Genomic DNA, 16,142 nt, shown 5'->3' with positions numbered 1-16,142 from the left:
TCGCCTGGAAGAATTGTACTTATGCAGGGATAAACCAGAATGTTGTTATCGTAGTCCTAGGCTCCTAGCCGCACTTACTCATCTGCATCATGGTGTCAGCATCATATGCTTCCACAATCTGGAAATGGAGAACACAGGTGAAACATAATCTACTTCAACTCGGTTTCTGGGTAGCTAAGTTTTTTATTTGGTACAAAGTTATAAAAAGACATGAGTTCATTTATTTGGTAAGATATGGGAAGTCTTGGCCTAAACTATGCATAAGATGCTGTGATTTGTCTGAAGATCTGCATTGGTGTCTACATATCATTAGACAGTGATATAATTGTTTATTTTTGTAGAGGAGATTCTGGACTTCCCTTTTACCTTTATTTTCTAAATAACAAAATAATGCACATTCCATTATGCATTTCAGTGTGGTATACATCCTGAAGCTCTCTTTTTCAAAGATGAGTTTTATAGCAACTAGCAAAATAATACAGAGAAAAGTTTGCTTTTGCTGCGATTTTCTCTTAAACCTTATCAGTTGTACCGCACTGGGATATTTCTTGTCACCATAGGTGTTCGCTTCTCTAATTGGAAAGTGATAGAATATGGGTGGCCACCGTGAATGGACATTGATATGGTGATCTATATTCTGTTCTTATTCATGCAGTTTGAGGTTTTTGCGCTTTCTGGTGGTGTGATGTTAGTGTTCGGTTGTATGATATTTAATAAATCTTCAAACAGGTTGCGTTACAGTTTTTGCTGGAAAATTGAATTCCATAATCTTGTCTTCTTTATGACAGCAAGTGATCCTGTTATCAGGGATTAAGCGTAGAAGAAACATAAATGGGAGTTCCTGAAGCTGGTGAAGGTGAAGATGCACGGATGAAATCTGCAATTTGTACCGGAACCCTTCTACAGGTATTCATAAGCTTTCCTTTTATATTACTATTTTCTCCCATTGTACAATATTCTTAAGATAGCATCTTTTTGGCTTCTAATATGTTAAACACAAAAGATCTTACTAGGATAGAAAATGATAGTCTTTTACGCTGAAGTGAAGACTAATGAACTCTGTTTTGTTTGCAGGATGGTTTGGGGGATACATCAGGGTTTCCGTCACAGAACAAAAGCACCAGAGAAAGAGATAAGTACTTGCAGAAGACTGACAATTCGTTTTATGGAATTGTACAGCATCAAATCTTCAGTAAGAGAGTGATGTCCCTTGTTGTTCTTGAGGCACCTCATATGTTGGTTGTGTCATGTACCTTACTACATAGGGGTGCCCTTAGTCTGCTAGTCACCTGGTGGCCCTGATCAATAAGTCTATGGTAGTTAGTATTTTCCTTTGGATCACTAGGATGTTCACATGTGTCGCCTAGAGATTGATCCTTATCTTCTTTTTTTTTTTGTTAAGAAACACCACCCTTCATTAAGAAACAAGAGAATTACAAATTACACTAAGGTTTATCTTCCTGAACACACCATCAAGAAAATTTGGAAGAGAAAACCATAAACCCTTAAGATTGTTTTTCCTAACCCGTCGCGCAAGACGTTACGCTAAGGGGTTATTTAACCGCTTTATATACATAACATTAAAGGAAAAAGAACTAGAAATAGAACTCTGACATTGCTCCAAGAGGTCTTGGCTTCTCCAGCCCACAGAGATGTTGCAGCCATTCACAAAATGCACCAGTTGGAGACAATCACTAACAAACACCACTTTGGGAAGATTCATCTCTTCTGCCCAAGAGATGGCAAAACTAAGAGCAGCAGCTTCAGCTCCCACTGCATCTTGAATCAATCCAAAGTCCGAGCGCACCTTTCTTACATTCCCTGCAACATCACACCAAATAACACCAATTCCAAAATTAAAATCCTTGAAAGAGCCATCTACAAACATAAAGTTCTCCACTTCAGACTGAGGAATTTTGACATTGTGTACAAGATTCATAACAGTAATCCTTGGAGCAATGTAAGAATTTAACATTCTCTTGATATCAACAATGATCCTGTTCATATCCAGAGAAGCTCTCTTGAAAACTACATCACACCGCAGCTTCCGTATAGACCACATAACAATAGCACCTACACTAGGCCAACCAACTTTAAAAGGAGAAGCACACAGGCTTGATTCATGCCAATATAAGAAAATATCATCAACCCAATCCAAATCAGTAGATATCAAATGCTGAGGGGAAAGACTGAACCAAATACGCAACACTACAGGGAAGTTAACAAAAACATGCATCACAGTTTCATCATGAACATTACAGAAAGAGCAGAGAACATTCACATGAGGATTGTAAAGCTGCATAATGGCATTAACTGGGAGCATATGAGCAAACATTTTCCACATAAAAAACTTAACTTTCGGCAGACAATCAATATCCCAGATTTTCCTCCAGAAAGTGGAGTCTTCAGGAGAAGGAATATCATTCATATAAATTCTATAAGCAGATTTGATGGTGAACTTACCATTCCTAGTATGAGCCACATAATCGAGTCCGACTGCGACAAATTCAATATAATAGACTTAATTCTAATAACCTCATCTGGGGAGAATAAGAGGTTCAGAAGAGGTACATTCCAACAGTTATGATTATAGTCAATAAGCTCAGACACATAAAGAAATTCATTAGACACAGTATTCATGGGAGAGGGAGGAAGAACAATCCCTGGAATCCATGAAGCATTCCAAATGGGAGTAAGCACCCCATTATTCATTTTAACCACTGAGTTAGCCTTGATAAAACTCAACCCCTTAATAATGTCTTTCCACATCCACGAAGCGGAATCAACAGCCTTATCAATCTCTAGAAGATTCTGGTTAGGGAAGTTTTTATCCTTGAGTAATCTAGTAAGTAAACTACCCTGATTTTTCAAAATTCTCCAGCCCAGTTTTCAAATGAAAACCCTATTGTATTAACTATATTTAAGTTATATAGTATTAACTATATTTAAGTTATCTCCTTCCAAAAAAAGATGGTTGACTCTTTTAAAACGCATTGGTCCATTTAAAATGCACCAATGTATCCATTTCCTCTAAAAAGACCAAAGCCAAATCTTAACATTGTATAATTCAAGCAACCCCAATTAATGTAATTAAATGGCTTCTGTAAGTCCACTCTCTTGTCTAAAGGACAGAAGAACAACAACATGATCAAAGATTGGTTTGTGCATTCTTGTTTGAACTAGAGCAGGGCATTTTTCTTCCCAATTGAGATAATAAATATATCCAACCTTTTTTGTAATAATTTTGGATTTTGTGAATTTATCCAAGTGAATTTTCCACCGGCCATTGGCAAATCCAACAAATTTGAGAATTTAGGAAATTCCTGATTTTTTTTTTCTATTTCTCTTGCATCCACCAGTTGTATTTCTCTCCATCTGAGCTAGAATAGCATTGCGTCACCTCCAATGCGCATTATGGTTCATGCATAATGGTTCTGATGCCAGCTGCGTCTTATTCACCATAGACAGATGTGAAATAGCTCAACTTTATAAAACAAAGGAGTATCATATAAGAGACTACCTCTTATGGATTATCACCAACTACTGGATAGAAGAAACATGTGATACCATCGTACATATTGAGAATGGTCCCTTAGTATCAATCGTGTTATTTTGGAGCCACACTTTTGCACTCTAGAGCAAATACTTCTTATTCAAGTTTGGCGCGCAGCCGAATCATGGTATCCACGTGCTTTTTCGGCCTCGATCTCAAAGCGAGCTTGAGCCTTGAGGAGGCTAGAAGCGCACGACACATTTGATATTGCACGCACCTCTTAATTGGTAGTGGCACAATAACTATAAAAATATTGCGAAATGTTAAATTCTATATATATCTTAGCTCGTAGCAAATCCAATTATACAACAAACTGACAAACAAGACTATTGTTGACAAGTAAAAAGGTGCACCTAAAGTAATTTCTTTCTTTCGATTCCTGATAAAGTATTTTGTTTCACCACACTTATCATCTCGATGACAGTAGTTGATTCCGAAATAGGATGCGACACGATCTGATTGCAAAACTTGAACTCTGCAACAACCATAACAGATTAACAACTCATAATTTGGGATCAACAAACCAATGTTGACACCATAATCTGTCAACAACCAATGTTGATCCAAATAAAACATATGTCAACAACCATTGTTGACACCATAATCAGAAAACTATCCAGGTTATTTGTATCAAAAATGAAAGTTGATCCAATAAACCTGCATCAACAACCAATGTTGATACAATAATCTGAAATATTGTACAAATTTTCAATGTCAACAATGACAAAACTATGTCAACAACCAAGATTTTGCTACAAAAAAAACAGCATAAACAGTATCATATATGTTACTTCGCATCAGATTAGCATACAATCGGTGCAAATGTTAACCTGCTACATGACATACTGCATGAATATACATGCTCCATGTTAAAAATTTCACTGCAAACCATAAGAAAACAACCTAAACCTAACCTAAGCTACAAATTCAATTATGTCGCACATCACTCGGGGGATGCGCCCCCTCGTGAAAGTTATATTCAACGCTGAATGTTAGATATGTAAACTGAGTTTATCAACAAAAGCATGATTACACTACTTCTAACAGATATGTAAACTGAGTTTATTAACACTAACTTCTAACTTCTAATTGATTACACAAACTTCTAACTTGTAATTGATGCCAAAAAAACTGATTCATCAACACTCAGTATTCTCCAAATAATTCATCAAAGAAATTTTTCATAAACACTCAGCATTCTGCAAATAATTCATCAACACTCAGTATTCTCCTGAATAATTCATAACGAGAACTGGTTCATAAAAAGTATATTGAAGCTAAAATCATGAATTATAAACCTAACATTGAATCATGAGACGATATAAGTAAAACAACAGAAATTCAAAATAAAAAACCGGAGATTGAAAAATTGAATAATACTTGTTTAGAGATGAATAAGGAACTCGAATTCAAATAGTATGTAAATGAACCAATCAATCCAGTAGAATCAAACACACAAAATCAAGCTTCCAAAATCACGATCTCTGCAACAGAAAATTCGAATAAACTGAAAAAAAAAGATGAAGATTTAGAAACTACAAATCGAACATGCAAATATCATATACATTTCTACTCATCTTCAATCACGAATCACCATTACCAATTTGTTTCAGAAAAACAGATCGAAGAAACTGCTTTCAGATTATGTTGTTGATGAAGAAACTGCTCTTAGATCTCAGATTTAAAGATTCGAATGATTGAATTGATGAATACAGATTCAGTAGAAAAAGAATAAGAAGATTTTCCGGTGATTCAAACTCTAGATTTCACAAAAAAAAATTTAGAATTTTTTTCTTCGGATTTTTAGCTAATGAAGATCGGGTTCTCTCTCTTTCTGTTTTTCTTTCCGTTAATAACTGAATTTTGATTCAGATTAATAAATATATATGAAGGGCATATTTTTAATATTGCAGAATTCTTAATGGATCCTGATGGGTTTTGGACTGAAAGGGTATATTTGTTGTGTCATAAGGATACTTATAAAGCCCATAAAAAAAGGAGGCCATGAAAAAGGAGGGACAATTATATAATTACCACTTTATTTAAACAACACACCACTTCAGTTTTTTCGTCTATACACAAAACAAAAAAAAACTTCAATTGATCTCTTTTTTACTTTTTCCACACTATGAAAACAATAATCATAACAATTAATTATTACAATGAGCGTGTCCCATCCAAGGCCATGGCACACTAGAAGATCTCACTCTCTTTTTTCTCTGTGATTGAAAAAAATTAGAAGAAAAATGAGAGTGAAAAATGAACAAACAATAGACTAGTTACTTACTACTACCCTTACATATCCATGAAAACCAACGCCTACTTATACCATTCAACTTTTCTAGCCTTCAATCACCACTAGTATCACTGCTACTACAACAACTGTAGGTTACCCACCTAGAACAACATCGAAAACACTTTACATGATGCCGCTCATTGTGTGTATCCCAACTGAGATATAACTTCTTTATCTGACATTGGCAAACTGAGATACTACTATCTGAGCAAATTTACCACAATTATACATCTGCTTATCTCAGACAAAGCCGCGATCTCCCACCACTAATTTACAGCACAACATCTGCAATGGGGAAGAGGAGGCTTAGGTTAGTAAACCCGTCCATAAAACTGAACATTTTTCTGGTAACAAAGGCGCTGAAGAGAAGAAGTTAAAGGCGAGACGAAGTCAGGAGTCTAACATGCACAATATCCTTGTTTCTACTCCGTGCATTTTGTTGGGGATCATCTCTATCATTCAAAGCTGAAAATAGAGCATGTAAGAATTGGAAATTGTCTCATATATAATAAATCACGCTGCACGAATCTGCTGCCTGGGCTTTGTTCGGACGATCGTTTCATCACTATGTCTGATATATTCAGAGAGTCTCCATGGCTTTTGCCACTTCCATTTGTATTGTACCAACCATTGGTGGTGACTTCTCTTCCACTTCCAGAGCTTCCCAGCTTGACCTGCAACTGCCAGTTTCTTTCCCATCGATAACTGCCCAATCGGTACCATCTGCAGTCAGAACAATACCCAGTTTCTCATTCATAAATTCTTGTGGGTTCATAAAACAAAGCAAAAAAAAATCTTTACTATTTCATCAAAAAGATACAAGTCTAAATTGAAAGCTTAAGAATGTGATCAACCTTTCGCGTTTGGTCCAAAAAGGCTGCTGATTCTCTGATTGAACCATTAGCTATGCCTGGTGTGAATTTAAGTTGCTTTTGCGCCAGCACTGCCATTGGATTCATAGATCCACACATGTCATCAGCGAAATATTTTGGTGAAACGTTTCCGTTGCCCTGTTGATTGAAAATTTGCAATTGAGATTAAGTAACTATTGAAAGTGAATACAATGCTGTTGTTAATTAGTTATAAAAGTGTATAACCTATGGAGATAACAATGAGGAATTAGTTTAACAATAAGAAACTGATCTCAGGTGCTATATATGTATATATATTAGATATTCCCTTTTTCTGTAGGAATGTTGGGGGCGAAACTTGCAAGCCTAGCATCCAAAAGCATGTCATATATTTGGACTTTTTAAGTAGTTAATGTTCCCAACATCATTTTCAGTTGCTATTATTGTGTCGATGTTACCTGCCCTGTATTGAACTGACACAAATAGCATTTATAGTACTGAACTTATCTCACCTTAGTTGATGTAGCCAAGGCAACTGCCACGGATTGCTCTCTCAACTTTTGCTGCTTCTCAATCTCTTTTCGCCGTGCCTCACTTTGTCGCAGTAGACCAACGAGCTCCTTCAATTGTTCTTTCATTTCCTTAACTTCAACTTCCTTTTCCCATAACCGACATCTTATTATCAACACACACTAAAACTTAGCAAACAAAAATAGGCACAAAAATCTCACCCAATAAACACCTTATCTTCAGATGTTTAGATAATGGAACATGCTCATTATTCTATTGCTAGGTCAGCATCATAGAGACACAGAAATACCTTGCATCTGCAGCAGCATTAAACATTTGTTGAAGCAAGTTCTTTGCATCTACCATTGTACGCAACTGATTCCAATGTCCACGGCCAGTGAAGGCACGCTCCCTCTCTCCTGCTTCTGAAAGTTGAGATGCCATTGCTACAAGTGCATTCGAAGAAATGCTCATCATGCTCTCAAGAGATGCAATTCTTGACATTCTTGTATTTGGCGTCATGGAGGATACTCTGCAGAAGAATATATTTTGATGGACATAAGATTTCTTGATGACAATATGCAAAATAAACATCTCCATATATCCCCAACTGCAGAAGCAATACTTGGTCTCAGAGAGCAAATGCTTTAAATTTTAGACAGCAAATATGGTTATTTACCTTGAGTGCCCATTCTTTTTGCTAGGGGAATTAAACCCCTTGGAAGCAAAACCATCCTCTTGTTTCAATATGGCCAACTCTTCTGCCAGAGCAGCTCGTCTGCACAAGGAATTGCTTAATATCAAGAAACTACGATCATATTAAGTTAATTATTCAAGATAGAAAGTACAGGTTAACATACACTTGGCTTTGCTTTTCATACTCGAGGCGAACTTCATGCACATTCACCAGAACTTCTAGCTCATGATCAAGCATTTTTTGTAAGGATTTCTCATTATTTTGGTGATTACCGTTAGTAGTCCCTACAAAATATTTAGAATGTTAGCCATGAAAACTAAATAAGGAGAATATACTTAACAGAAGTATGTACCTGAGCTATCACGCGATGAAGACTTGCGACCTTCAAGCAACTCTTTTAGCCTTTTGGTTGCCATGGCAGCCTCTTCAGTTTTTCTTTGAAGAACCTGAATGCAAAAAAAATTCTCACTTAAGTCATAATAATAAAGTACTATTTGATAAACCAATAAAAGAGAAATTTAGAGGACGGAAATTAGCATTTAAAGAGGGAATCCCTCCATCACTGTCTCATTCAGCTGTAAATTGGTGTTTGCTTGTTTCTATAAATTCATCATTGTTTCTCTTTGTGCAAAATAACATAATATAATTAATATAGATGCAACACTACTTACCATTTTCTGACGCTGATTTAGAGCCTGTAGTTTATGCCGTTCATACTCATTTTTCCTACCCTCTTTCCGCAGCTGTTAAGAAAATGATCAATTACCAATGCAACTAAACACTAAGATGGTATACAAGTCGAACATTCATCCTTTTGAAATGCAAAAAACTAACCCCCAAAGCGATATCAAGGAAAGATTATGCGTTTGAAAGTGTGACGTGTGATATATGGGCCATTAATTAAGCCCCAGCAGAATAGCTAGCTGTATAGACTTACCTGTAAAAGTTCCTTTTCTCGAGAGGCCTTCCACTGGCGAAACTGCTCTGCCTCTTGCTTAATCCTATGTTGAAGTTGGACCTGTAAATTTTTAAACCATTAGCATTACATATTATTTCTTAGTGCTTAGGGGAAGTGTAAAGATGACCAACCTTCTGTGACTTGATATATTGTATTTCATCCTGTAGCCGCTTAGTTGCTTCATCAGTTCTTTGTTTTTGCTTTACAATCTGAACTTGACCATCCTGCTTCTTCTTGAGATCCAAAATCTACAGTACGCAAATCATGGGAGAGATTAACTTTTGAGAAAGGGCACAGTAACATAAAGAAAATCCTAAACAAGAATATGAAGTTCCACCTGTGCTTCAAGTGCCTTAAGTTTATGTGTGTGAACATCTTGCATTTTCTGAGTTTGACCATCAGAATTAGCAGCGAGACTTTCAACTTCAGCCAACAGACGATCCCTGTCTTGCTGTAATTGTATAATTACGTACACAACACGGTATTAGATTATTGAGGGAAACGAACACCAAACGAATATAAGCAGCAATAATGTTCTATTTAACCTGCACAGTTCTTTTCTCGTCCTCAAGTTCCATGATTTTCTTCCCAAAGTGCTGCTTCAGTGCCATAGTATCAAAACCTCCAAACAGTTTCATCTCTGACTGCAGATACATAAAAGCGAAATTAGAAATATATTAAACATTTCATGAAACTCCTTGCACAGGTTTCATATAATTAGGGTGACATTCTTAGACGTGAAAAGATTTACTAGCTCACTAGAGCTTAGATATTGACCAGAGTTTTTCGCTAAATAGAGAAACAAATTACAAATACATTTCAAGAACCATATAAAATACCTCTTTTTGTTCCAGACGCTTATTTAACTCATTTAATTCTTTGTCCATGGTATTTTGCAGAAGTGTATGCTCCCACTCTTTTGCTACTTCTTCATCAATTTCTTTGGAATTGTCACCTGATGAAGTCGGAAACTACATTCTCTTAATGTAAACGACTAAGCTTGCAATTTTAAAATAAATGGTTTATAGTAAAAATATCTCGATTCGAAAGTAGGAAATGGCTAAGGATCAAAATAAGTAATCCATGTTTCGATTTCCCTTAGCATCACATATGCTGTTAAGTCAGCTGTTTGAAAAGAAAAGGATGGTTATTTTGAATGTTGGGAACTAAGAAAGTAGCCTACATGTGATGGTTTCAGCCATTATCAAATCTGATGAGCCAAGATTCTGCAAGCCCCTCTTTAGCCCATCGCTTTTTGGAACACTGTCTGCACCTTGCTGAGATATTAAGAGAAAAATGTTAGCAGCTACAGTGACAATATAATCAGCCCATGCACAAAAAAGACAGAACGGAATGCAGGGAACAAAATTATCACATATTGGTAACAACTAACAAGCATAGTGGAACATAATACTAGTAAGTTTTTTGAAAGGTTAGCACAATTGTTCTCAATAAAAACAAACTTACTGGAGAATTGGTTGCACAATGCTCTACTGAATTGCTTCTGCGACGGTACTCATGAAGTTCCCTACAGAGATCTGCATTAGAGGCCTCAAGCCAAGCAATCCTTTCTTTGAGAACCTATGCAGTCAGAAATATTGGTGATTCATAATACTGATGGTGCTGGGAAAATCCAAAGTTCTCTCAAGGAAAAATCTGGTGACAGCGAACGTATAATCTTGGCACAGGGAATAGGTGTATAAAGGTCAATTACAGTACCTGAACTTCTTCAGATGAAACTCTTGCACTACGAGTAAGTAGTTCTGCTTGCAAACATTCAAGTTGCTGACGCATTTTTTGCATCTCATTGGATCTAGGATCCCTATTAACCTTTAAAACAGAATAACGATACCTATAAGTCATCAGCAAAAATGGAAGTCCAGAAAAAATACTCTCAACATAAAGTGCAATTATGGTATAAAATGTTAGACTCCCAAGCTCCACCTCAGTTAAACAAACAAGGGCTGTTGACGGAAAAGTGAGATACCATAATTACACTTTATGAAACAAAATGAAGCCCAGCAACTAGAAAGAAAATTAAATTTACGTAATCATGTATCTAACTGGGAAACTTACAATGGGCTTATTCTGAATATTTCGAGCTCGATTAGCATACTTGAGAGTATTAAGAGTCTCCTCAACATTAATATCAGCTGGGCTGATGCAAGCTGGAACAGTGCAAAAGTTCGGACAACATAAATAAATAGAAAAAGGTGGGAACTTCTAACTCAAATGACTCGAAGAAATATATATCTTATCAAGCATTATACACATTCCTAATTCGGTAGTTCGATTCAGTTCCTTCATGCTATCTATAACAGACAATAATCACCACTCACACAGAGATATGACAAATTACCTATCATAACAGTTCTGCTGTTTCCACCAAGTGAATCCTGGAAAAAGGATAAAAGGGCAAATAGTTTTAAAAAGACAAAATCAGGTGGAATACACCTCATCAAAAACAAATTAGCAATTTTAGGTAACAAAGATTTTCACTCACTGAGCTTTTAAACATTACATGAAAAATAAGAGTTGGTCGGCAATGCATTATATCAACTAACTTTACGTAAAAGAACATCTAACCTGCAAGAGACGAGTAAGTTTACTGTCCCTATAAGGCACGTGAGCGCCTTCTTTCCTCTTCTTCTCGTCACCAAGTGCACTTATCACGTTACCAAGTGCAAGAAGTCCCTTGTTGATATGAACTCCTGTTTTTCACAAAAAAGATATTCATATTAGATTACAATAGTCTTATGGCTCTTTGGAAGCGTTTTGTGAAACTAGATGCACCCACCTTCCTTAAAACGAAGACCATCAGAGCCCGTTCGTTTAGCTCTCTCTGATCCAGCAAGATCCACCAAATGGAGCTTTGCACATAGATATTCTTCACTCATATCCTCATATTGGTTGGTATCCCCAGGAGAAGCTGGTTTGGGTTTACGAATCTGCTCTAGAGTAATTGTGAATATAGCATGCGAACGACTACCAAAAAAACAAGATCGAAAGAGTATTAGCTGCTAAGTTAAGGAGAGAATAGCAAATGATATACAATCGGTTCCAACTTTAAGAAGAGCTACACAGCATCGAATATGCATGGTGTGCTGGCAGAAGCTCTTCTTTCTCTCAGCCAGGTTACACTAATGGAGCATAAACCTATCCCACCAAGTCCAGGCAATAAGGAAGAACATAAGAGCAGAGGTGTGGTGTTACCTGGACTGGTTGTTCATGTTTGTGCTTCCTGTTGCCCTACTTAATGATCCTTGTTCAAGGCATGCGGCCATTTCTTTTAGTGCACTAACACCAACTTCAGTTGATCCAGCTAATGTTATAACACCATTTGATGACTCACGAATTTGAATTGGTGGTTTACCAGGGCTCGCAATTTTCACAGCATGTCCATTGGTAGTTTCTGATTTGTTTAAAGATGTGGAATCTAGCAAGTCGTGCACCTCTTCTTTTAAAATCTTCAAAATCAGATGTCTAATTAAATAATTGATGTAAGCACGATATCATGCTAAGAAAAAATATAAAACACATAACCTAATGATACCAACAAATTTTCCCACCAATCTGAGAGACACCTAACATGTAGAATAAATGCTAATATTTAGACAAAGAGGGTTGTCATTCTGGATATCTGGATGATGAAAGGTATTCAGATAAGGTTTCTAACAATGATGGTAAACTAAACAAGTATGACAACAGAGTTAGCAGGAAATAGGTAAGTCCAGTAATCATGATACAGGCAGTTTCTACATAATACAGTGAGTCGATGACTCTTCTGTGCTGAAATAAACTTCCAGACTTACGAATTTACAAATGCATTATACAGTTTTTATGCGTTGTTAAAGAATACACTGTGTAACTGAAGGGAAGTTTGCATAAATGATAAGATCAAGGTATAAAGAGTTCAGTGCACCTCAATGAAGGAAACATTTAATTGGAATTCTGATTCATGCTTCAAAGTTTCCATTTTCCTGAACAGAGCATTCATTACTTGAGGGATGAGACCTGATTGAGAATCATTGGAACCTGTCCCCATGGTGTATGTTTTCCCTGAACCAGTCTGGAGCAATTACAAAGACATATATCAAAATTTACTGCAAGGAAAGACATCATACAAATATCTCAGTGATGGCTAGCACTTAAATGAGAATGAGTATTACCTGACCATAAGCAAGAACAGTGGCATTGTATCCTTGGAATAAACCGTCTACAAGTGGAGCAACACACTCTTCAAACATGGAAGATGATGGAGAGCCACTGCTTCCATAGACATGATCAAAAGTGAAAGAATGTGTCCCGATTTGTATCTGTCACAATCAATACCAAACTATTGTGAACTGAAAACAATAGATTTAAGGCGCAAGAAAATAAACTTCATTCAACAACGCGGTCATGAGTTTATGGAGTCGATTTAGAGCTTAGGTGTCGCCGTCTTCAAAACATCTTGTAAATCTTACAAAATATGTTAACAGGATCATTACTATTGACTTTTATTGATGACTTTAGCGGGTATATCACACAACACAACTCATGTAAAAATTTTGTTTTCACTGTGTGATGATGCCCAAAGCTGTGCTGATCCAAAATTTTCACAACTAAGATAATTGAAGATGACCACACCAAGAAGAACTCAAACTAGATATTCTTCCAAAGCAACTTCACAACATCTAAGGAATTTTTGTTGTTGCAACATAGACAAATTACAGCATCGGAAAAGTGGTTTGCTAAGCACGAGATGACAGGAAAAGGTATTTGTCGTCACAATTACTCAGAGCCAAAACTAGAGAAGATAAGACAAATAACTTTAGGAGGCTAAATATGGCTATCAGGCTATCCATGTAGTTACTTAACTGACATTACTGGTATTGATTAGAAAAATGAATTCAAAGAAGAAATCACTGTAATCCAATCATATTTCTTGGCATTACAACAACTACGAAAATACCAGAAAAGCTCTAGAAAAAAGCCAAATTGATGAGAATAGCAGCTGAATTATGCTCCAAACAATGTTTAAATCTTAACCGGGAACAAAAATAAGTCAATAGACTATGAAAATCGTTACGGATCCTATTATGATTTCCAAAAAAGCAAAATTATCATTTTCTTTTTAAAGAGACACTTTTTTTTAATTAAAAAGGGGAACTAAATTCCATAACAACAGACTCAGATCCAGATCTCCAAATCAAAATTCACACTTGTATGAAACTCCAGAATGATGAATTCAATGGTAATTGCATTCTTCTGTTAATCTTTCTAGCATAATTGAACTCCATAAATCCAGAATTTCCTAAGAGAAACGGAAAAGGAATTTACCTGTGGTTTGCCAGGAACAACATTAACACAATCTATACAACCTTGTAATCTTTCATCACCAATTAATGGTCTAACATGAACTGCAACTTTTACACAACAGTCTTCACTAGTCTCCATTGTCATCAGTTAATGCAAACAAGAAAATATGAATTACTTTTTGTAGAGAGACAATCTAATCATATTCATGAAGAAATTTAGGGTTCCTTAAACTGATTCAATTCCAGAAAGGAGTTTAATTCAAGAAGTTTGTTGGGGGAGGGGGGAAGAAACTTAATAAAAATGTATGAGAAGAGAAGATAACTGAAATGAAAACAACAACCACTTCTACTAAATCATGTTTCCTTAAAATTCACTGCAAAAACTAGTGATAGTATAGTCAGTAGTAGAAGTAGTAGCAAGTAACAGAAAAAAAAATGGTGGAAAAATACACTTACAAAAACTTTTCTAACACTCTTTCCAATTATAGCCCTTATATGTAACTTAAATCTTACTCTTACACTTGAAAAGTGACATTCCTTTCAACAGAACAACTATGTACTCTTTCGGATATCTAGTTATCTACTGCCCAGTCTCCCCCTGTAACTCTATACGCATATTATGCATTTTCCATTGCGTTATACTATATCATTTATGCCTGCTCGTGTCTTCTGTTCAAGCATCTTTTTTCTTTTTATCTAGATTGATTAAATGAGATACAATACTTTGGGAATCTTTTAACTTGGACTTCACCAAACCCGGAAACGAGATTTTCATCGGATGGGGCCCACCTTTTCATGTGTTTATACGATTTAAGTGTAATCTAAATAGGTCGGTATATGCAGAAAGAATGTTAGTTAAATGAAAAATTCTTCCAAATGAGCTAGATTGATTAAATGGGATTTTGATTGATTGTGATGCTCCCAGATTAATGGTGTTCCAGCATTACTTAGCAAAATTTTTTTTACCAAAGTTTATAAGAAAAGAACTTTTCCTTTAGTAGGAGTGCTGGTCCTAACTGGTGTGTCAATTGTGATTTTTTGCGCTCGAAGTGTTTCCTATAATAAAAGTTAATTTATTTGGGTAATCAGAAGAAATGCAGCTTTGGCTCAAAGCCTGAAAGGTTTTCTGTTCGTTCTTCTTTCTTTTGGGAGTAGGAGGATACAGATGATCACGTGGTATGGGATTATGGTGGTTCGTATGGAAGGAAACGGGAGATACCGAGAGAAGAACAGTGGTGTGTTTTGGTAAATATGCTGGGAATGCTGGGGGGATTACAGGAGAATGTGGGGAAGGAAATGGTACCATAATCCAACTATGGAGATGGTGATCGGGGAGATTTAGAATAGAAGAAGTAAAGTGAGAGGACCTAAAATTGATGGACCCTACCAATATAACCCACGATGACAATCGAAGATAAATATAGTGGGTTCATCCTCACGTGGTCTCTCCAAACTTTCATTATAACGCTAGTGCCTCATGTGCTGCAGCAACTACTAATATCAGCTCCTTCCATCACCAAAAAAAATCTAGGAAGTTGCATCCGATCCACTGCTACCGTGCACGCCCGTTGCACTTGTAATGCAATGTAAATATTCCAATTCTATGGGATAGTTAATCCATTGACAATGATCAATGTTACGGCGAGGTGCGGAGATAGGTTTGTAGGGATGGATGAGCAAAATCTTGTGTACCCATGTCACATCCGGATACCAGTGCAAAATGGGCCTATAAAGGATAAAATTAGGTTGGAAACCATCTGGATCGAGTCACTACACTCTTGTCTTGGCCTAGCTTTGTCCTTGGTTATGGTCGTCTCAGACGACATAAGAGAATTCTCATATTTTTTGGGAATTTTATTTGGCTCTACTCCGATCGCTTGTTTAGAAGTATCTATTTTCTATGGCAGGACTATAAGATGGGTTCTTTGACCACATGTCGACTGCGTGAACTTCAAGTTTTCCTTGTGGAAAATTAGC

General features: G+C 36.4%; 2 protein-coding genes across 5 annotated transcripts; one reads left to right on the top strand and one right to left on the bottom strand.

Annotated features, from left to right (window-relative positions):
* Positions 1-1,397, top strand: LOC113346686. 2 transcript variants are annotated; one of them, XM_026590170.1, is made up of 3 exons: positions 1-137; positions 789-906; positions 1,075-1,397. In XM_026590170.1, exons 2-3 carry the CDS (start codon positions 832-834, stop codon positions 1,300-1,302), a joined length of 303 nt encoding a protein of 100 aa, XP_026445955.1. In that variant the 5' UTR covers positions 1-137; positions 789-831; the 3' UTR covers positions 1,303-1,397. The 2 variants fall into 2 exon arrangements, with proteins under 2 accessions (XP_026445955.1, XP_026445956.1); XM_026590171.1 differs by having other exon boundaries at positions 12-137; positions 808-906.
* Positions 1,398-5,579: 4,182 nt separating this feature from the next.
* Positions 5,580-14,744, bottom strand: LOC113346685 (kinesin-like protein KIN-4A). Of its 3 annotated transcripts, XR_003358603.1 has the most exons (25): positions 14,188-14,742; positions 13,035-13,181; positions 12,788-12,934; positions 12,079-12,332; positions 11,663-11,850; positions 11,452-11,576; positions 11,225-11,261; positions 10,942-11,033; positions 10,585-10,695; positions 10,333-10,446; positions 10,049-10,142; positions 9,705-9,820; positions 9,411-9,509; positions 9,203-9,316; positions 8,997-9,113; positions 8,845-8,925; positions 8,579-8,650; positions 8,260-8,353; positions 8,071-8,191; positions 7,890-7,988; positions 7,521-7,742; positions 7,213-7,375; positions 6,704-6,859; positions 6,253-6,572; positions 5,580-6,134 (listed from the first exon to the last, which is right to left on the bottom strand). XR_003358603.1 is itself a non-coding variant. In XM_026590168.1 (24 exons), exons 1-24 carry the CDS (start codon positions 14,308-14,310, stop codon positions 6,363-6,365), a joined length of 3,096 nt encoding a protein of 1,031 aa, XP_026445953.1. In that variant the 5' UTR covers positions 14,311-14,744; the 3' UTR covers positions 6,267-6,362. The 3 variants fall into 3 exon arrangements, 2 of the variants coding, with proteins under 2 accessions (XP_026445953.1, XP_026445954.1); XM_026590168.1 differs by lacking the exon at positions 5,580-6,134 and having other exon boundaries at positions 6,267-6,572; positions 14,188-14,744; XM_026590169.1 differs by lacking the exons at positions 5,580-6,134; positions 13,035-13,181; positions 14,188-14,742 and having other exon boundaries at positions 6,267-6,572; positions 12,079-12,348.
* Between the last annotated feature and the right edge of the window lie 1,398 nt (positions 14,745-16,142).

The sequence above is a fragment of the Papaver somniferum genome, chromosome 2 (genome assembly GCF_003573695.1).
Source record: "Papaver somniferum cultivar HN1 chromosome 2, ASM357369v1, whole genome shotgun sequence".
NCBI lineage: Eukaryota > Viridiplantae > Streptophyta > Magnoliopsida > Ranunculales > Papaveraceae > Papaver > Papaver somniferum.
This window is presented reverse-complemented; position numbering and strand designations above follow the sequence as displayed.

Coding starts and splice junctions, on each gene's coding strand:
- LOC113346686 (XM_026590170.1), top strand. CDS start 832: ATGGGAGTTCCTGAAGCTGGTGAAGGTGAAGATGCACGGATGAAATCT. Junction 907..1,074: donor GTACCGGAACCCTTCTACAG/GTATTCATAAGC, acceptor TTTTGTTTGCAG/GATGGTTTGGGGGATACATC.
- LOC113346685 (XM_026590168.1), bottom strand. CDS start 14,310: ATGACAATGGAGACTAGTGAAGACTGTTGTGTAAAAGTTGCAGTTCAT. Junction 10,696..10,941: donor ATATTCAGAATAAGCCCATT/GTAAGTTTCCCA, acceptor TCTGTTTTAAAG/GTTAATAGGGATCCTAGATC. Junction 9,821..10,048: donor AATGGCTGAAACCATCACAT/GTAGGCTACTTT, acceptor CGACTTCATCAG/GTGACAATTCCAAAGAAATT.